The following is a 22,923-nucleotide window of genomic DNA, read 5'->3' on the forward strand; positions in this document are numbered from 1 at the left end:
ATACTAATAAAAGGCAAAGCCCTCACTGACTGACTCACTCACTCACTCACTAATTCTCCAACTTCCTGTGTAGGTAGAAGGCTGAAATTTGGCAGGCTCATTCCTTACAGCATACTTACAAAAGTTGGGCAGGTTTCATTTCGAAATTCTACGCGTAATGGTCATAACTGGAACCTACTTTCGTCCATATACTGTAAAAGCCTACAGCTCGGTCGCCGTGTGAGGCGGAGTTGCGTCTCGCATCATCACGTCTCCCACTTAATTAATTGAGTGCCTGCCCATGTAAGGTAAATATTCACGGGTGAAGGACTGTGCTTAGTATATTCATAAGTGCAGCTACTGCGGAAACCCTCCCTCAGCGAAAGTGTGAGAGAAACTTTTAAGTGCCGGGTCTGAGCTAAAATTAAATAAAGCCGTGGATATTGCAAGATCGCACAAGATATTCGTGAGATACAAGTTTAATGAGAAGACGCAGGGTATAAAGCCTCGATGCTAAAGACCTGGCGAAGTCATGCCTTCTCTGCTGGCCTAAAAAAATATCTGAATCACAAACTGATGTTAATTATATTTTGTTCATGAATACTTATTAAATAATTCCAAATAGTCTGTCTGCTTCCTTTTATAGCTTTTCCGATGGTTGTGCTGCTTCCAGACATGTATTTTTGTATTAAAGCATTTAACCAATCACATTTCAGCCATCATTTGTTGCCAGGCAGAGAGGCCTTCACAATCCATTGTGCAGGCACTCTTAACACAGAATAAATGTCTATTAACCCGTTGCTTCAACCAATCAGATTTTGAGTTTGTGTCAGTAGGGCCCTCTAGCAGGCGTATGGCAACATCACCATATTCAGACCCACTGATTGGATAGAAGCCGATATGAGGAACTCTATGAGGCCACTGAACGCACCGCGGGATTCTGGACGATATTATTTTCCAGACACAGACCAGATTTCAAGACCACGAAAACTTGATGTTTGTCACGCTCCTCGACCCCCAGAAGTTTTGGGAATACAAGAAAAATTTCCCGCATGCAGCCTTCTACAGTTTAACACAAGAGCCACTGAGCGGTTTTTGATCTGTCTCGGCTAAAAACAGAACTAACTGTAATGTATGCCATGGATGATTATGCAGGAAAATCTCCCACTGACATCCTTGACTTCCTTCATCAGAAAAATCTGAATGAGAGCATAGGGCAGCTGTTCACATTGGTATATTTGGCAGTGACCATTCCTGTTTACACTGCTTCTGTCGAGCGGACATTTTCAGCCCTAAAGCGAATTACAACTTATGCGAGAAATACGACAGGGCAGGTTCGACTTTCAGCATTAGCTTCGATGGTGATAGAAAGGGACTTTTTGATGGAACTGAAGCGCACGGATAATCTGTACGACAGAGTAATTGAACTTTTTTTGAGGAGAGAGAGGAGGATGGATTTTGTTTACAAATAATCAGAATTTTTGGTAGGTAAAATGTTGCGATTTTCCTAAATAATATTGCAAGTTTATGAGTTATTATTGATGTTTTTTATGTGTGTCACGGCTGTAGCTGCAGTAGAAAGGAACTTGTTCACCCCTGGTTTGTCTGTTCAATAAAGGCATTTATTGTGGCTACAGGAGTTATCTATCTGTGATGCAACGGCTCTTTATACTGTATTTCTGCATATTAAGATGGTTTTTATAACCATAAATTGGTTTTTGAGGGGCGGGTTGATTCAGCGGAGCACTACTGAAGGCCTAGGTGTGAAATGCACGGTCTGCCACTGAGTTACGTTATTTTTAAAATGTTTCCTTTTCTTTTTCAAAACTTCTTTAACACACTACTTCTCCGCTGCGAAGCACGGGTATTTTGCTATATATTATAAATCAAACGCCCGCTCCACAATGTAACTTGAACACAACATGTCCTCCAAATACGAACCTGATTGAAAGAAATAATAATAATCAAATCCTTGATGACAGCAACACTCATAAAAGTCACAAAACAATTACATTGATAATCAGGTTATGTTATTTTTAAAATGTTTCCTTTTCTTTTTCATAACTTCTTCAACACACTACTTCTCCGCTGCGAAGCGCGGGTGTTTTGTTAGTTATTTAATAATTGCCATTATTAGTGTATAAATGGATATAAATAATTGCATGTAAATGATTCTCCAAAATCTGTTGTATGTAAATAATACTGTTTAAAACGTTATTGTTTTTTTCATCAGAAAACCTGGTTTCCACGTCTACCTATATTAGTTTAAATGGCACTTTTACCACTCACAATAGGGCGGATGCGTTGACTTATCATATCGACTGGGCAACACAGTGAATGCGGCGTCTATCAATATATGTCTTATGTTTTCCGTAGCCTGCTACAGGAAGGTACTCTCTCGACCATTAGCATTGGTTTCACTCCTTGCTATTTTCATTATACTGTGACGGTGGTTTCCTAAGCCTTTGTTATACTGAATTCCTTTCTCACCGTTTTCCGTTCCTATTCTTACACCTTCGGCTAGTTAACTTTATTCTTCTTTAACCATTCTTTGGTAGAACGACTTGTGTGCTTAGGGTTGTTGTCTTGCTGCATGACCCACCTTCTCTTGAGATTCAGTTCATGGACAGATGTCCTGACATTTTCCTTTAGAATTCTCTGATATAATTCAGAATTCATTGTTCCATCAATGAAGGCAAGCCGTCCTGGCCCAGATGCAGCAAAACAGGCCCAAACCATGATACTACCACCACCATGTTTCACAGATGGGATAAGGTTCTTATGCTGGAATGCAGTGTTTTCCTTTCAACTAAAACATAACGCTTTTCATTTAAACCAAAAAGTTCTATTTTGGTCTCATCCATCCACAAAACATTCTTCCAATTGCCTTCTGGTTTTGTTCATGTGATCTGTAGCAAACTGCAGACAAGCAGCAATGTTTTTTTTGGAGAGCAGTGGCTTTCTCCTTGCAACCCTGCCATGCACACCATTGTTGTTCAGTGTTCTCCTGATGGTGGACACATGAACATGAACATTAGCCAATGTGAGAGAGGCCATCAGTTGCTTAGAAGTTACCCTGGGGTCCTTTGTGACCTCGCCGACTATTACACACCTTGCTCTTGAAGTGATCTTTGTTGGTTGACCACTCCTGGGGAGGGTAACAGTGCCCACTCACACCTGATTGTCATCCCATTGATTGAAAACACCTGATTCGAATTTCACCTTCAAACTAACTGCTAATCCAAGAGGTTCACATACTTTTGCCACTCACAAATATGTAATATTCAATCATTTTCCTCAATAAATAAATGACCAAGTATAATATTTTTGTCTCATTTATTTAACTGGTTTCTCTTAATCTACTTTTAGGACTTGAGTGAAAATCTGATAATGCTTTAGGTCATATTTATACAGAAATATAGAAAATTCTAAAGGGTTCACAAACTTTCAAGCACCCCTGTATATGAAACTGCGGTTCAAACTTTGTCCCTTATTGATTTCAAATGGTATGCTGTACTTTATGTTCTAATATGGGGAAAATCTCATATTACCAAGTGACGAGCGCTGACTGTACTTTTATGTGTGGATGAAGGCCGTTGATAAGAAACAATACAGAAATATCAAGCACCATTAATAGACATGAATTCCCTTGAAATTTTAAATGTGTTAATGTAATTATGCATTTCTTTAATTTTGTACCAACGTCTTAACAGCCCTATATTGAGGTTGGAGGCTGACTTGTTCTTTCTAGGTTTTTGATCTGTTTGTAGTCTGAGTCTTTTTACACTAAATCAGTGCTTAGTCATTAAAAACGCAATTCTCCACCGGGTCTTGGGTTTTTGAGCTTTTCCCCATTCACATTTGTTGATCTGGAGGTACTCATTTGATCTTCTTTGCTTTATTTCCTTTGGCTTGCTCTTGCTTGCCCAAATTTTGGTATCCCATCTTTTTTTCTTTCATTGAGTGTTATGTCTTACCTCAGTTAAAACTGTGGATTAAGTTTAAAATAGGGGATTAACAATATTAAAACAATTGTAACAACTCAGTATTTGATATCTACCTGAGATTTTAGTCCTCACAAATAACTTGTAGTTTAGTTGATGGTTGACTCAGTACACTGAACAAACGATGGAGCATAAAGCAGTGTATGGAAATTGTAGTTTTAAACCCGTTTGAGCCCAACTAGCATTTTCACTCTGCAAGAGGATACCCATTCTTTAGGTTTGCCTGTTTGGTGAAGTAGGACTGCTTGGTAGAACAAGGGATGTTCAGCGAATTACCTATTTAATTATCATGTTTTTTTGTTAAAGATCTGAATTTGTCGCTGGAGAATAGGACATGGCTTGGCATGCCACATGTTCAGTTTGAGGTCATTTTATAGCATTATGTCAGAGAGTGAGAATGGTAAACCTATCTCCATTTGAGTCTACAAAGAATTCGACAGATTGGGAGCATTGTTCACTCAGTAAATTCAAAAAGCCATAGGAAAAAGGTTGAATGCTATGTATGGTGATGACAAACCTTTGCACTATAAGGTGAATTTTTAGGCCAAGCAATTTAAATGTGGTTGCGAGCTAAAATTGACCTGCCACACCGGACATTGTGTGGGAGCATTTTCAAAGGAAATGTGCCAAAAAGTTGCCATGATTATGGAAAATTGTCATGTTGAGTTAATGATATACCCATCAACTAGGTATTTCAGCTTGCACAGTTTCCACAATCATCCATACTCATTTGATGATGTCAAACACCTTATACTTTGGTAGCTCTTTTGCCTCAAAGCTACACTAAGACTGGGTTTAAATCCACTCCAAGCCTGGCCACAGCCTTTGTATCTCTGTGGGTTTTATATCTCTGGGGACTCCAGGTTTTTTCTGCCACATCTCAAAGATGTGCAGGTAGGTTTATCTTCAACTGTGTCTGGTGTGTGAGTGATTGTGTACTGTAATAGGCTGGTTCCTGATGCTACTTCTGGGATAGGCTGTGCCCCTCTACAACCCATTTACTGGGCTAAGCAAGCAAAGAAAATGGAAGAATGAGTATTCAATGAAATTTTTTTTCTACACAAGGTTTGGCTCCTAAGAGACATCCGTTCATCCATTAATGTATGCGCTAAATGAACACAATGTTTAAGTCTATCCAGGCAGCATTGGGCACAAGACAAGAAGCAAGTAGAGTAACTGGGGACGCGCTTCCTCATCAGGCCCATTTAGAGTTACTTATTAACTTAAGGTTGGCATTGTAGCCACAGTGGTCAGGCCTAGAATGAACTCTGGTGTTTGGATTTTCACCAGTGCACTGCCTCTGCCAGAAAGCTTAATGAATTTAAACACATTCTAGATTAAGTTAACTTTAATTATTGTGAAATGTGTCTTTCTGATTTGTAGTCACAAACAGTTCTGCTCTTTACATTGTCCCTTGTTGCTGTTTGTTTATTTTGCCCAAACATTTTTCTTCCTCTTCTGTGCAACAACATTAGCACTCACTCCACTAAATTCTGGACAGTTTTTATCTACACGTTGTATGGTCACGTAACAGTTGATCATACTTACAATTGCAATAGTGTTTCATGTATATCCTATCTAAACATCTAAACAGCGGCCCCAGCATTGATTCCTGAGGGACACCACTTTTAACAGTAGCCAAGACTCCTCACACCATAACCCAATTTTGCATCCATTTACACACTACACCTTGAACCCTCATTTCTTTTAGTTTGATGTCCAACCTCTCATGTGGTTCCTTATCAAAAGCCTTCTGGAAATAAAAAAATATATGCACCCTTATTGTCATATCTTTTTTGACTTGCTTGTAGAATTCCAGCAAATTAGTGAAACACTACCTTCCCCACCTGAAACCATGTTCTTGCCATATGTTACTTGATCTTTTACTTAATAATTCCTTCCATTAATTTATTATTGATGCAGGTTAACCTTCATGGCATATAATTACTTTAATATGCCTATTTACCATTTTTATATAGCGGGATAGTATTTGCTATTTTCTAGCCTTTAGGAGTTTTCCCTAGTATGCAGTGAGTTTCTAAAAATGTGTGTAAAGGGTTTAAATATGCACTCATTAACCTATTTAAGACCTTGGGGATAAATAATATCTGGGTCTGGTGATTTGTTAGATTTCAGCCTGTTTAATCCAAGCAGTACTTCTTCCTGTACAATTTCCAAATCACTCAGTATGTCCTTAGTAGTCCCTGTTACTGCTGGGAGATTTCTCAATTTCTCACATGTAAAAACATCAGAAAACTGCATGTTTCGAGCATTTTTTATGTTTTACTGTCTGTATATTTTAATTCTCCCTTGCTATTCCTTATACGCTTAACCTCCGGATTGATGGTTCGTTTACTACTAAAGTACTGAAAAAATTCTTTGGGTAAACTTTCTCTTTAACATGATCTTTATATTGTATTCATTGTTTGTTGCTGCATTTGTACCATCCAACATGCAAATAAGAATCTCCATTTTACCATGGATACATGAAAGTAAATGTTAACTTGAACATATTGGATTTCCACTTTAATATATTCTTAAGGGCCATTTTGCACCTGCTAATGTACTCATCCATTTTCTGTTAATATTGTTAGTTTACAGCCACTTTCTTGATCAGATACTATCTTCAAGTGAAAACCCACTAAATGTGTTTTCTAATTTTTTACAGATTAATAGTTGTCGAACAAAATGAAGAATGAACCAGTCAAGAAAGACCTGTCCAACAGTGGCATCCCGGATGTGGAAATTGCCCCACCTACCCCTAAATCTTTAGACCGCTTGTCCATAGGAAACCACACAGTGGTGCCGCTGAATGATGACGGTGAAGCAGAGGCAACCTTTCAACGCGGTGTGCCGACCAGAGAGTCTCTCAGAGTCCCACATGGTTCCACTGTTAGCTTCCACAATATTGACTACACTGTGAAGATGACCAGTGGGCCTCCATTCAAGCATAAAGTGGTGGAAAAGCAAATCCTCTGTGGCATCAGGTGAGTCGGAGCAGGTCCAACTAGTTTCAGTCTTCCCTTCCTCTGAGTAAAAATTAATCTTTTATGCTGTGTGTGTTAACATGGTTACACCTTTGACGTGATCATTACAGTTAAAATGTAACCGATTCATTCACCGTACCATAAATGTAATGGGCACAAGTCCCAAAAATAAACACCTCTGTAGATCTATCCTGCTTGATTACAAAGGGTAAATGGGTGGTGTCCTGGGCAGGAAAGGGGAACATGTTTGCATTTGCCTTGTATAGTGAGGTCTAAAATGGAAAGATAAAGTTTGGCAAAGCTCAAGGAAGATGCAAATCTCAGTGTTTAGCAAGCATTCTAGAAAGCTTCACTGAGGGTGCCCGGTGCTGTGACTGTGAGTTGGTGTCTCTTCACTAGAAGCAGAAAGGGAGGAAGATAGAGAAGTAGTGGTGAAAGTGGTGTCCTGCAATCCCAAGACAAGTCTGGACCAATGCAGTGGCATCGAAAGTGGGGTATGTGCGTCAAAGGATTAAGCCCCTAATCTATTGTGCCCATCCCAGTCGTTTTCTCAATTATTCACATGACTAATAATGGTAAGCCTCTGACCTTTTTGTCCATCATATACAACATAGCCACTGATCAGTGTTACATCATTATATGAATGTGCATGAAAGTCCAAAGGGACTCAACCATTCTCTTAATTCTATACACCTGTAAGACTGTACATGACACTCACAGAGAGAGCTAAGACCCCAATACAGTACCTGTAATTCATAGAAATACCTTAATATGAGCAGTATCAGTTTAAAATTAATGGGTCCCACATGAGTTACTCCATTGTAATGTACATTTGCATGTACAGATTTGGAAAAGGGACAACTCTCCCCCACCTTGCCCTCCAGAATCATTTACATTTACATGCATGTCTTCTTATTTTGAACATTGGTGAACCCAACCCACGGACTGCAGATTTTCAAGGGGAACCCACATACAACTGGTGAAAAACACAAAAATACCTACTTGAGAGAAAGACATAAACAAATTAAAATTGTACAGATCTAGTAATAATATTCGTACATACTCAAAATTCATGTTATTCCTATGTATTAATCATTTCAATTTAAAAGAGTACACTTTCTTGTAAAATTGTGTTTTACAATAACCATCAATGAAAGCCAAGTCATTAGGAAAACCAGGAATTCATCTAACACAGGAATGTTTTATTCAATTGTGTAGAGTATAGTATGTTCAAGAGTTGCCAGCTCCAGTGACCTAAAAATATTATTACTTATTATTTGACTGATTCCCCTTTATCCAAAATGAATTAAACCATCTGAGATTGGTTATATTTATTGTGCTTTTCCATTTGGAGCACAGATAGATGAAGTGACTTGCTCGTGGTCACTCAGTGTCTGTACCAGGATTTGAACCCACAGTCTCAACGTTTGAAGTCCTAGGTCCAATGCCTTAACCATTGCACCACACTGTCTACTAATAATATTAACTCTCTGTAAAAATCTACAAATATTCTATGCAGAAATTTAATTAGTTACCTAGTACTTCTGATGCACACAATTAACCAGTGGCACTATAAATGATGCCCATTGTCTTATAAAATGTCCTGGGCAAGGCAGGGTAACATAGCTAGTTTATCATTATGATAAACACCAGGCAGAATATATTAAAGTAGAAAACAAAAGTACAAAATTGAATAAAAACTTCAGACCAGCTGCTTCTCTGCCTACTGATTTGTGTATTTGTGCACTATATATGTGCTTTGCCCACTTTGCTATTTTCAAAATGCTGCCAAACATCACTCGTTGGGAGAAACTCCCTTCCCCACGCTAGACTAGAGGAGTCTTGTGCCTTGAGGTGGCTTTAAATTCCATCTGAGGGGTCACTATGTCCAAACTCAGATTTTTATTTCTAGATCAAGGTGGATCTATAAAACAGTTACGGCCATGGCTCCTTTGAGCTTTCTGTAAACACTTAAAGGACCATGTCACTTGAACAGACAATATTACCAGTCAGTCCAAAAGTGAATGTGCCAGAGGGCCCCCAGACAGTGCTAACCATAGAAATGACAACATGGTTCCATTTCTGTGTGCCTTTGTCAGCCAGCCCTGTGAGGTCTCTTTTGGAGGCAAGTCTGACATCCTTGGCATTTTTTTAGCTGTCAACTAAGTCCTGAAGGAATATTACCTGCTTCTTCCCATTTTTTACCTGTCTCCTTTATTAACTGATTTTGCCAACTCCGTGTTCTGACTCTCACTTACTTTTTGGGAAAGAAGCTGCCAGACAAGAAATACTTGATAAAATATGTGGATGGACATATACAGTGTATTTCCAAACTTGTTTAATGCAGTGTTAAATATAATCCATAGTACGCTTGTCTAGTACCAGACCTCACCCCATTAACTCTCCTGACCAGCGTAAATTCTTCAAGGCATATATTCATTAAGGTGCCTTAAGTATTGCTTTGGTCCATGCCTCCTCAATAGCGCTTTGCGTTTCTTACAGATTTTCAGACCTTGCATTCATGGCATAAATGGCTGTTATTTTTGAAATATTCTAGGCTAATTACCGTGGGGCAATGTAAGGTCATTGCTAAGAGCCTAGGCTATTTAAAAAAAAATATATACTTTCCATTCCACTTAGCCTAATGCATTCCAGGAGGCCTGGGCTAATTACAGTGAAGTATCTTTCAGTTCTGCTATGACATTATTAAATACAGATCTTAAGCTAATTTGTGTATTCTATTAAATAAAATGACCACAGTGGCCTGATATCTTGCAATTCAACTACCTAACACCCCAGGTGGAAACATTATTGAAACCCCCAGCAGGTTGCCTGTCAGGCCCACTTTGGGACGAGCAATGCCAATTCCACATTGTTTGATATACAAGTAAGAATTTCATTATATCATCCACATGTGACAATGCTACCAGTAATATATGTAACATTTTCAAACTCTCTTGTACAAACACTTGCCTTCAGCAACCATTTTAGTGCTTATATGTGATCTATGTTTTGTTGTGGAATCGCATCAGATCTGCCCCATTTTGGACATTTGCACTATGGTGACTGCCAGTGGCCAACTGTGAACCTGTGCCGTCGAGATTACAAAGGCTCCTGAAGCAGCTCCTTTACAGCATGAGCTAACAGGAGAACTCCTATACTTAAGTGCGCAAGGACTGCTTCACAATGCTTCTTGGTGATATCAGGTGAGCTCTCTCCCACTCAGCTCACACTATTTTTGCACTGCCACTACATTCCATCCATCCATAGTTCAGATCCTGCTGACTACACTAAGTGTCTTATCATGGAATCTTACCATGATCTGTCCCAGTTAGGATATTTGCTTTACGGTAACTGCCAGTGGACAGACATGAACTCTTTGTATGGGTTACAAAGTATCTCAGAAGCAGCTTCTTTCTGTAATTCAGACATCATGGGCTAGTACCACAATGCAAATATTTGAACTCGGACGGATTGTGGTGTAAATCCACAACAAAATTACCCATATGAGTAAGTGTTGATGTGTCCATGTCTTGCACAAGGTGCTGTCGGGACAAACTCCAGCACCATGCAGTTCTGAAATGGAATAAGATTTTAATAGTAGATAATTTATTTAAATCCATTAAATATAAATTTAGTTTGTGCATTTAATAATCTGTGTGTATGAACCGTCATGCGCAGATTTACAACCTACTTAGTTGAGGCAACTCATTCTTACTTCTGAGTGTCTTAGAAAAACAGTAGGATAGTAATGTTCTAGACAGTGCTAAAACTAGAAGTACTAAGAAATCTTTGATGTTATTATTATTGTTGTTGTTATTACTGCATCGTCTTCCTTATACCAGTGTTTCTCAACCTTTATGGTCAGTTTTGCCTTTTTAAAATCATTTATGACCCCATAGCAGCAATTGCAAACCGTCCTTCTGGTGAAACAAGCGCCAATAGGTGACCCTCTTGGGTGAAACAAGCTCACTTAGAAACGTTTGTTTTTACTTTTGTGAGTTATTGTTTACAAAAGACCACATGAATGTTATTTTCACTAGAATATTTGTTTTAATAATTTTATGTAGACTCCTTACAAATGATTGCAATAGTTGCTGAATTAACATTTAATAAAATGTATAACATTTTCTTGTACTACCTCAGTAACACTTTGTTTTCATCAATGCAAAAAAAAAATGTTTTGATCAGATTTAATCTTATTTACTTTTGTTTATAAACTTACCCTTTACAAAAGGCTGCATTAATTTAATGAGTAAAATTTCAATGATTTTTTTTACATTAATATAAAGATTTTAATTTATACAGAATTGCAATTTATTTAATTAACTCTTTTATTGAGTTGCATTATATACTGTATTGGGTATCAAAAATTGTATTTATTATAAATACTGGGTCTGTAAATATGTGTGCACTATGATGGACTGACATCTTGTCCGGGCCTAGATTCTGTCTGCCTTGCACGTAATGTTGTTAAGATATGCCTCAACATCCCCCCCTCCCAACACCTCCATCCTCAACCAGTGTGACACAGAGTCAGTTGTGATAATGTAGTATGCTAAATCAGCTAAGGATTCTTGGATTAATCTGTCTTGTGAGTTTATATTTGAGAATAAATAATTTAAGATATTTCTAAACCAAATAAGGTTTAGTGCAACAAATCTCAATCACCTGTGCAACTGTATTCACTGATCACTAACCCACCCCCTGCTTGCATCTAACTTTTTGTTTTCAAGGTCAGGCATTGGCAATAAAGGAAGTTTCATTCTAGTGGGCAAAGTCCATGCTGTGATGTCAATTTAATGACAGATAACCTCCCATTCAAATACTGTGCAAAAGGTTGCAGGGTAGAATTCCTTTGTTTTTAATAATTTTTCATGCTTTCTCATAAACTTTCTTTAACCTCAGTTGTTCCTTTATTGGACTTTTAGGTTACTAAGCAGTGTTATAAATTTAAAAGCATGTATGTTGGACACGGATTGGTAATTTAAATCGGAATGGAGGAGAGAGCAGATTATTGTGAACATAAAGACTGTGAGACCTGATTATTATTGAATTATCTCTGGTTTGTTAGTTCTGCTTAAAGTTGTGACCCGTGTCTATATCTTTAGGTTCTTTGTTTGCTGGTTGCACTTGGAGGGCTGAGAGATGAGGACCTCGGAGTGTAATTCTGTATTTGTTCAAATGGTCAGAACATACGTGTGGAAACTCCCTGCTTTAATGGGAAGATCTTTTTTCTTGGGAGAGGGAGTGTGGGTTTGTGGCTAGAAAGAGGGTTATTGCAGATATCAAACCTAAGGAATGCCAATAAAAATTAAAATATAAAGAAAGGCACTTAATATAGCAAGGTACAGGGTTTTAGAGGTAAAGGGACAAAATAAGAACAAGCCTTTCACTTCTCCCCTCATCTGCTCCTTCCATCTGTTTTCTTCCTGTCAGTAGAACCCTTGTTCACTATCCACCTGACTCTCAGTTTAGCCAACTTAAGACAAAGAGATCATTTTAATTATTTCTCTAGAACTATTTCCAGGAGCAGCCTGGCTAGTACTCCCATGGTGTGGAACTCCTGAGGTTATCCTACAGGAATTCCTTTCAAATGGCCCAAGATGTTTCTTCAGTCACTTAGACACCAGTCCATCTTATTGGGAAACGCAGAAACATGCTTCAGGTGTGCTTCCCATCTTAGTCATTTGCTTGATTCACCATATTGGGGCTTACTGTCCCTTATTGATTTTGATCTCTTGTCTCTGGAAATAACAGCATTGATGGTGTTTGTGACACCAGGGATTCTTACAGACAGGTTTCCTGTCTTGCACTATCTGCCAAAGCCCCTTTGAGAGGTAGTTGATGAGGAGCATTGTGACTTTGTGACTCATGGCTTTGATGGCAGTTTCAAGGGTGACATGGAGCGGCCTCCCGAGTTCTGAAGATTCTCCTTTCGTTCTTCTGGGCTTTATTTCAGTCTTGTGTTGTGGAAGTTTGTTACGTGTGAGAAGAATACCTTTGTGGTCATGGAGTTTACATGATCTGTAGTGGCTGGGATGCCCTGAGTTACCCTGTCTGGCCACACTCTTATGTTTTTGCTGCACTTATTTGTTCATTAACGTGCCCCTTTCCCCTTTTGATGTCTTGTTTTCCTGGTTGAGATTTTCCATTAATGGAGGTTATCTATTTCAGTTTTAATGCAGTCTTGTGCAATTCATGTAGCAACTTATCACTATTATTGGAAATACTCTATTTGACTGCAATTGTTGATATTCCCTTTAAAACTCTTTGAGGGCTGAATATTCTTTCCAAAAAACATAGTTTCTGAAAAGCAATGGTTTCACAAAGAAATCAATATAAAATGTCTGTTGCTGCATGCTGCGGCTGCCACTTTGCCAAGAATGAGCGGCAGGCTTGCTGCCAGGCTGTCTTCGCGTCACGGTCACAATGCATTGCAATCTGGTTTCTACCTCTTATCATTGTTAAATGGCAGTCCTCCTGGCGAACGTGGCTGTAGGCGTATCAGCTACATGAACCCGTTCAGCACCAAGATTAACTGGGGACCAGTCAGCTGAAGCTGAAACCTCACATTCGTTTTTGATCACTTGGATCAAAATCGGAGTCTGGCAAGTCATAGTCCCAGTTCAGAGATAATAGGCAAAGCGTCATCCATGGGGCATTTTGCTTTACGTATTCGCTTTGATCTCTCACCATTATGTCAGTGCCATTTTTGCTCTTGTCTGTGCATTACTACTTGGAAATCTCAGTCAAACGAATGAAGCTAACTTTCCTTTCAGCAACGAGAGTCCAACTAAAACATAACGGTTGGTTTTGTCACAGTTTACAGTTGATTGCTATCGTCAACTCCTTCTTTTGACAAAAGTCAACATCAGCCCTGAAAGAGTTAAACATGTTTGTTTTGCTCTTCTTTTCTCATGAGGTAGGTCGAGGAGGCTGTAGCGGACCGTGGTCTCCAACTGGGAGTTTGAAACGCAATGTAAATTTATTTGTTTATTTATTGATATATTTTTAACAAGATTGGCAAAATGTCATCCTAAACTGATAATATAGTGGATAGCTCTAAGATGTGCAATGATGAACTCTTCACATCTTGTCCATTATTCCAGTTGTGTAGGGTGGGGCAGAAGTGATGACAACCCTTTTCCAGGCCATGTTCCTCCTCCTCATGTTACTTTAGAAACAGTCAGAGTTGAAGTTTCACCAGTCCTGTGTGTATAACACCATATACTGAGCTTGTCTATACAGATCTAAACCAATTTTAATCAGCTTCACAGTTACATGTGGCCATAATCTATCCCAGGAATCTGTTGCAACGCATGAGCCAACCCTGGGGCAAATCATGTAAAAAGCGACACAGGAGCTAATTTTAGAGTCTCCAATTAATTAAACCTGCACATCCTTGGGGATGATGGAGGAATCAGACTACCTATAAGACTTAAAAAATAAAAATTGCAAACTACACAAAGACAATAACTAGGCACTGAATTCAAGTGCAGCACTAATTACTACAGTACTGTGCTGCTCACACTATTGACATCTTATTTATTCATCTAACTGGATCTGGAACCATGTATCAGCTTAGGCCCTGGTGATAGCCTTACACTACATTCTCAGCTGGAAATGAGTGGATGAATAGACTGCCCAAGGCTTTGCCTTTATGTAAGTCTGCTAAAGTTGCAGCCTTTGAGTGATGGCATTAGACAGCCCTTCCAGTGTCCAGGGCCTGCATGTATAATGCCTTTGCATAGAATTCACTCATAAATATGGCATATGGACAAAACTAGAAATGTGCAGACGCACAAAAAATTCAAATGCATAAAACTGCGTAAGCAAATTTCTACGCACTTTCCCTTTATAAATCCCAATCAACATGAATTTGAATGCACATGCACAGGCCTACATTCCCTCCCTAATTTCTCCCAGAATTTTGCTTATTTAAATATGAAAATCAATATAAATAGTCCCTTTCGTTGTGTTTTGTTAAAATACAATGGCAAAAGCACATGTCAAAAAGGAGAATTTCATTGAATACGAAATGAAGATCCCTCCTCATTGCTGTGGAGGTAAGGAAAAAGGTACTATTTGTTGCTTAAGCAGTGACGTATGCAATAAAAGGAAAACGATGAAATAGCACATCGTGGCGGAGGCACTGAAAAGTTCAAATTCGGAAAGTTGTACAGTGTCTGAAATTTAAAAGAAGTGGTCAGATATCAAAGTTGACATGAAAGGTGAGTCGCAGTCCAACATCTTGAGTGTTAGCACCACTAGAGGAGGTAGCAGAATTATGGGACTCACACTGGCATTTTTCCACGACCTGACTTTGAGAGTGGAGGCCATTATAGCGTCTCTCTTGTTCAGTTGGTAAGCGGGGTAAGAAGCCAAGTTTTCAGCAGGTACCTGCTGTCATCTAAGTAACTGTGATATATGGTTACATCATACAGATAACTTACAATTTTGACCAAAGGAGGAGTATTAAATGTCTTACCTTACCGAGAAGCCAGCCATCACACACAGCATCATTTTCAAGTTTGCTCCCAACAGTACTATTTCTCGAAATGAATGAATCATCAGTTGAGCCAGGCCATCTCACCACAGCATTTTCGCATCACAGATAATTTAGAGTGGAAATACTTTGTTTACATAAGCAAATTCATTCTCTGAAGGTGCCTTTATAGCACTGTGTGTGCAGTCGACCATTCCGATTTACATTTGGAAAACTGGACTTTGCTGCGAATTACGCTTTGATGTTTGCCTGTTTCACCACAGTACAGTGGAACCTCAAGATACAAACACCTCTGTATACAAGAAATTCAAGATACGAGGAAAGTATGAGTGAAAAATTCTGATCTAAATACGAGCATTGGTAAGTGTGAAGTTGGGATTCACCTAAACTGACGCTGCCAGCCCGTCAGCTCACTCAGTGTTCCTTGTTCTCCCGTGGCGTGAGGATCTACGCGTTTGTGTGCTTGTGATTTCATTGTTTCGCTGTAGCAGTTCGCCGTATAAGCGTATCCAAAAATATCGCGGACATGCAGACGGAGAATAGGAGACGATTGCCCGAGAGAGAGAGAGAGAGAGAGAGAGAGATGCGTGCACGAGCAAGAGAGATAAGGAGAGAGAGACGCGCACCAGGGAGAGAAGAACTATCAGCTCAGTTATGATCACATGATGCTCAGCAGACAAAGTATATCCGTACTACTCGTATTGCAAGACATCGCACATTTTATCAAGTCAAAATGAATTAAAAAATTTAGCTCGTCTTGCAAAACACTTGTAAACCAAGTAACTCGCAAACCGAAGTTCCACTTGTATATATTATTTATCAGTGTTATTTGTTATGAAAATTGATTATTATGTTGATATTTTTGGGGGTGCGGAACAGATTAACTGGATTTCCATTATTTTCAATGGGGAAGTTTGTTCTAGATACGTGAAATTTGCTATACAAGCTCAGTGCTAGAACGAATTAAACTTGTATCTCGAGGTTCCACTGTATAAGGAAATCTTATATATCTGGACGACAAGTGGATAATACCATCCTATACAGCTGGCATGGCGCGACTCAGTGATGTTTGTGAAATACCCGGTCAGCCAGTTCACATTGAAAAGGTCCTGCAGCTGAAAACACAAGACTGGGCAGAACTTGCAAAGGAACAGGTAGAGCACAATTCTTCAAAGTCTGCCTTTGTAAAGCCATCCCCAGTTCAACACACAGCTCCAAGAGGATAGCTCTTGGAAATCTAAATTGACTTAGAAGCCAGTCATCATCATGGGACAAGAAATCAGTATCATCTCTAAATATGCGCTCTCTTCTAATTCATACTTTTTTTTTTTTTTGTTCTTTATTTCGCCTAATTTCTCGTATTAGGAATGTGTTAGTTTTCGCATACCCCTTGTGGTCAGAGCCCCTGGAGCAATTGAAGGTTAAGGGCCTTGCTCAAGGGCCCAGCAGAGTAGGATCTCTTTTGTCAGTGACATGGATTCAAACCAGCAACCTTCGGGATACCAGCACAGATCCTTAGCCTCAGAGCCACCAATGTCTTCTGACATTGCTAGTGACATTGTTAAAGCAGCCACAATAGTTGGAATAGTTTGGCTATTCCGTGCACCATTAAATTATTACAGATTAAGTAACTTAAATTTTTAAATGATATGCAGTTAAGTTTGGTGTATTTGATAAAGCCGTGTCATGGATACAAAACTAAAAAAGTAAGTGAAATTACACAGAAACATTAGCACTGCTTTGTCGGTGGGTGCTGCCAATTTACATAACTGAGCAGAAATGTGCGTATGCATGGTCTTAGGCTGCTGTGAAAATGTGCGTAGCAATTTGCCAAGTTTAGTTTTTATACATCTCAATGTGAGTGTGGAAACAGGTGTGCATTTCATAGCTTTTTGTTTTTGCTTTTTGACCTGAATTTATTCTGTTGGCTATTAAACTAGTGATATGATTTTTGTAGTATATACAGTAGTTCATGTTACATGTAGTACCATTGCAGAATGTTTTACATAACCAATCAGGATTATTTTCATAATAGTATTTACAAATTTGATGTGGTAAAATGTCCACTTGGGACTGAAATCACTTGAGAGGGCTATCTTAGGACATGAACTAAGAATTCACAAGGTCTTAAATGATAAATGGACTTTGACAAAGCGTGTCATCATTCATCTGCAGGAGATCGTGACCAGGGAGATGACTGGACACTGACCGAAGTCCCCCAGGTTAATGGTTGTCAGCAAGGCTGTCCAATAAAATGGATTTTGCCCCCAGCTGCATAGTATGGTGGACAGGCCAACTCGGGTCTTCTGGGAGCTTGGCAGTAGTACTAAGGTACCTGTGCCTGGTAGAAGTGGTCACCTTGTATTTTCAGAGCTCTGGGTTGAGCCTTCAGGAGTATTCCATGCCACTGACCTGGTGAACTCGCAGTTGGAAAAGGAGATTAGGGAGTGCTTGTGTAGAATGGTTAGTAGGTAAATGGGCCCACCATAATACAGGAGCTGTTTTCCTGCCCATGGAAAAGTCTTCTGAGATGCTGGGAACCTTGTAGTCATCAGATGGAAAGATTGTGACATCCATTTGCACAGCCCAGTACAGATTCTTACTATAGAATGCTTAGGAGGGCCAGTTGGCTGTGATCTTCAGGACTCTGTGACTGTGTCTGACTTTTTGTTTTTTGACTTTCTCTGGTATAACTGACTAGAAATCCTGCTTTATTTTCTCCAGGGATGCTACTTGCTGGTGTTTTGGATTTCCTCTTTTCTGTTGTTAACCAACTATAATTCAACACTTTAATTAATGGATAAATATTTTTGGTTTTCATGTGTATTAATCAGTTTCGAACTGTGTTTTTTTCTATATGTTTAAACAAATCTATGTCTTTATGTCTGATAATCCTGTATTTTAGTAATTTGTAAAATGTATACTTGCATTTTACCTGAAAATTTGTCATTCTGTGACCACACATAGTGAAGAGTGCTATACAAAAATAAACTGAATGGCATTGAATATAGGAATTCAGTTAGTTTTAGGTGGCCTAGGGAGGCTTTTGCGTTTAATTTAGAGTTCTCCCTTTACCTGTCCCTTCCTTAGTGAAACTGTATTGATAAAATATTGTGGGTTATTTCCTAAATGGTATTTCCTCTTCATTATTCTTTGCTCAGTGCACTCCATTTTCCGCAACCACTACATTTTCACTTGCTGTGGAGTTTGATATAGAGTTTGCAGTAACATTTGGAATTTGTTTCCAATTTAATGCATTTTTTTTTAATGCGTACTCCACCAAAATAACCCGAAGTGCTAAAAGTGACCTCATCGTGAGCTCCCAGCAGGCATCATGATCTGTCTGCAGCTAATTTCCTCAATGTGGGAAAGGCGCTTGTTTACCTGTGCGGAACGGAACATATGAAAGGATGATTGTGGTCTATAGAATTGGTGGAAGCTGGTGGGGATCATGAGCTGACCTTGCAGACACACCCTGTTGCCATTTGTTTACCGCAGGGGTCTTGAACTCGGTTTCCTGAATGTCTACAGCTTCTTAGATCACTAATTAGCTAAATATTAAACTCTATATCCCCTTCAGGATTTTTGGGAGCCAGGGCCTATCACTGCAGTTTTGAATATTAGGCCGGAGCCAACCCTTTGCAGTCTATCATCACTACTACACATGCCTATGCTGAGCCAATTTAGCTATACTTTATTAAAAATAAGAATTGGCTGGAGCTGGAGACTGAAGAACACTGCTGCCAGTTCAGAACCATCTGTCTGTGAAAGGATGGCTGGCACCTCCATATGAGAGAGAGATGCATGGTGCGTGATGCATCCTGCTTGACCATACTGTGGACACTAGGATGAAGATAATGGGTGATATATAACTACATCCACTGTATCCCTTTGAGGCTTAGATGACACCCTGGACAACTGGTACCAACCATTAAAAGACTATTAGCTTGGGGAGTTGGGGTCTGGTTTTCCAGTCAAGAACGGAATTGGGAGGATGGACAGTCTGGTACCCTTGTACTCATCCACTGAATGGCAGCTTAGCATGGCTTCATACAGAGAATGATCATCAGAAGTGCTTCCTAAAGCATTTTAAGGGGAACTAAAGGCTCAAGGAAAGTTAGGACACTAGAGGGAGCTGTAGCCTGGCATCTACAACACAGACGTAGGCAGCGTCTGGCATGGAGCAGTTTAGGAATAGGGCACTCAAAGCAGTTTCACAGCTTGATGTTGAGAAGCAGACAAGCAAGAGGTAAAAAAAAAAAACAACATTCCTAAAACTGCTTAATCTAGTTCATGGTTTTTGGATTAAGAGCCATCTCTGGACATCATGCCAATCCAGGACAGAATGCCAGTCACAATCCCCCACACTTGTAGTTGACCAATTTGCAATTGCTATTTGTTGTATACTGCCCATCTTTGAGGATGTAAGAGGCAAACCTAAAGTCGTGGGAATAATGTAACAATTCCATAGAGACAATAACCAGTCATAAAATTTAATCTTGGGACATTGGTTCTGGAAGGCATCTGTAAGGTTTGATTTTTTTTCTTTAGTTGTAGAGGCCAGCTCTGTGTGCATGAGAGCTGATAACAAATGAATGCTTTTCTGGAAGTACAATGCATATGATGCAGCAACAAGGAAGGAACATGGGTGTTGTGAACATCACAAACAGAAGAGAAGCTTGTTTGTCTGGTGTCTTGTGTTCTGCGTACTCCGACAACACGAAAAAAAGAACAAAGAGCTGAGATTGCATCTCAACTCTACATACTTATTAACCATTCATACAGCACTGGCTGTGACTGGCAGTGTGTTATTGGAAGTCACAAAATGGGGTGAACAAAACTGAATTATGTAGATAAGGTCTCTTATTAGATAAGGTCATCCATTACTTGTACCCACCTCGACACCTGAATGGTTGGTTTGGTTCCTGCCTTGCACTCTATGCTACTGGGTACTCTACAGCTCCCAGCAACCCTAATAGTTTTTTAGGTTCAAGGTTAACTTTGCTGTTCGAAACTACACATAGCAGTGCACAGCAGAGCAAAATTGCACCACCCAACCCAATGATGTGCAAGAACATACAACAAAAAATTAACAAGAATAAACACTAGAATGACAAGATTAAACAACAAAGAATCACTAACATATATATATATATATATATATATATATATATATATATATATATATATATGTATATATATATGTGTTACAAATTGCTCTGTATTAACAGACTAGCACTGTATTACTGAATTAAGTATGCAAAGGGTGTATGGTTATGAGAAAAAAAAAATACTTTTTATTGTGCCTAATGGGTATATATTTCTAACCCCCTTCAACCTTTTTTTTCCCTAAAGTAAGTCTTCTAGCACGGTCTTATTTAAGTCAATTAAATTCAAATCCATACTTTGCTGAAGCTGCAGTGCTGGCTTTTCCAGATCTTTGTACAAAAGATTCTATCTCAGTTCTGCAGGCTGAAATCGCTCTGCTAAAAACAATAGCATCCACAGAGAACAACAATAGATGTGCCTAAGTGGGGGTTGAGGAGAGGATAAGAATGAAGGCCTTTTTGGTTTTTAAAACATCCCTTTGAATCTAAAGGACTTCTCACGTTCACCGGCAGACTGAAGCAGGAAAACTCAAATCCCATTTGTGCTGGATTTCTTTTGTCATATTCTGACCCTGCTTAGTTCATTTCAAGCTTCCAAGGAGTCGGCAACACTGAACACAAGGGAGGAACCAGAGCTGGATGGTGGATGCCAGGAAATTGCATGCCAAACTCCCTCTAAATCACACTGGCCAGTTATGAGTCGCTGCATAATCAAACAAGCTCAACTTTGTGTGGGTGAAGAACCAGAGTCCATAGAGGAACGACAACATGGGCATAGAAAAATGCTAATTGTTCACAGGCTGAAAACCGAACCATGAACCATTGAGGTCTTGGAGCACAGTAGGTAGCATGATGTGATGATGTGTCACAGATCTCTCTCCCCTGTGGAAAGTTTTTTCATGTTCTCCCTGTGTCCTATGTTAGGTATTGTTTGGGAAAACAGCTTTCATTAATTTCTAAGTTGACTCCCAAATATGTGCCTCTAAATTGGCCAAAGGCAAATGTGCCCTGCAAGACTGGCATCCATTCAGGCCTGAGGCTTCCTGTCATCTCTTCATGCCCCAATGATGAATTTTAATTGTTTCATTTTTATCAACAAATTGTCCGTTTATGGGGAGAAAAAAATGATATATACTACAAATAAACTATCAGGGTGTTCTTAAAACATTAGACAGATAACTTAGAGCAGGGGTCTCCAACACATCGCTCGCAAGCTATCTTGCAACCCCTTTCCAAGTAGCTCGCCAAAGGGTTAATGAACCCTACATAAATTTGAAAACTTGATTAGTCAAATTAGGGGTGGGTGATCTTTCCAAAAAATCATATCACAATCCACATCTGAATTGCAATCTATCTTTCCAATGTAGCATACACTTAAGAGAATATCCGTACTCATCAGGATCTAAGTAAGAATTTATTTTAAATATCAGACAAAGTTGAATTCAATTGCTCTCTCGTTCGGTAATTAAGCGGACTTAAGGTACACACCCCAAAACAAGTGAGGAGGGCCACCGCTTGGCCAGCTGCGTGCTTCTTGGATTTGCGCTAATAAATCAGTACCGCAAGCGAACTATGATACATAGCGAAATGAGAGAAGTCACAAAATCAACCGGAATGCTCAAGCAAATTGTAGAAAAAAAACCTGATCTAAATCTGTTAAGTAGTTCTCTCATTTAAAGCAGACATACTTAGAGACAGACAGACATTGGATTTTATATATTAGTAAACCTTCAAAATAATGTGCAGTTTAAGTCTCAACGGCATTCTCAGCTTTTCTGGAGCTTAGTAGAGCCAGATAACTATAAGAATCTTCACCAAGCAGCTGTGAAAATGTATGCTTTGTTTGGGTCTCCATACCTTTGTGAGTCTGCCTTTTCTGACGTGAATGTCATGAAATAAAAGTTCAGAACAACACTGACAGAGGAACATTTAAATGACTCCATAAGACTGAACCTAAGTGGCTGCACTCCACCACACCACCTGCCTCTCTTGGTGACTCCATGCAGTGCCAGTCATCTGACTAACCAAAAAACACATCACACATGCAACTGGACCTGTGAAACAGTAACATATAACAAAATGACAAATGAGTGTGTAATATCTGTGCATTTGTAATTGCATTGTTTTGTTCTGACAGCATTCATGTTTTAAATCAATAGTGTGAGATACACTAGAAAATGCATACAGACATACAAAATGCACTTGCAGGTGAACTAAATATTTTTTGTGATGTTTTAATGCAAAATGTGAGTTGTGAACACCAACGTTTTGTAAACGTTCAGGCAAAACAAGCTTGTTTGGCTTGAAACAGCTATGAGAATAAACGTTAGAAAACA

General features: G+C 39.1%; 1 protein-coding gene across 2 annotated transcripts in view; it reads left to right on the forward strand.

The window, feature by feature from the left end:
• The window catches only part of LOC120514693 (broad substrate specificity ATP-binding cassette transporter ABCG2-like), a 72,512-nt gene that overhangs the window by 12,946 nt on the left and 36,643 nt on the right, over positions 1-22,923 (forward strand). For both annotated transcript variants that reach the window (XM_039735205.1, XM_039735201.1), the window contains exon 2: positions 6,652-6,970. In XM_039735205.1, the coding sequence (XP_039591139.1) occupies positions 6,672-6,970 (299 nt within the window). In that variant the 5' untranslated portion in view covers positions 6,652-6,671. The remainder of the gene's footprint in view (positions 1-6,651; positions 6,971-22,923) is intronic.

This window comes from Polypterus senegalus, chromosome 1 (assembly GCF_016835505.1).
Source record: "Polypterus senegalus isolate Bchr_013 chromosome 1, ASM1683550v1, whole genome shotgun sequence".
Classification (NCBI taxonomy): domain Eukaryota; kingdom Metazoa; phylum Chordata; class Cladistia; order Polypteriformes; family Polypteridae; genus Polypterus; species Polypterus senegalus.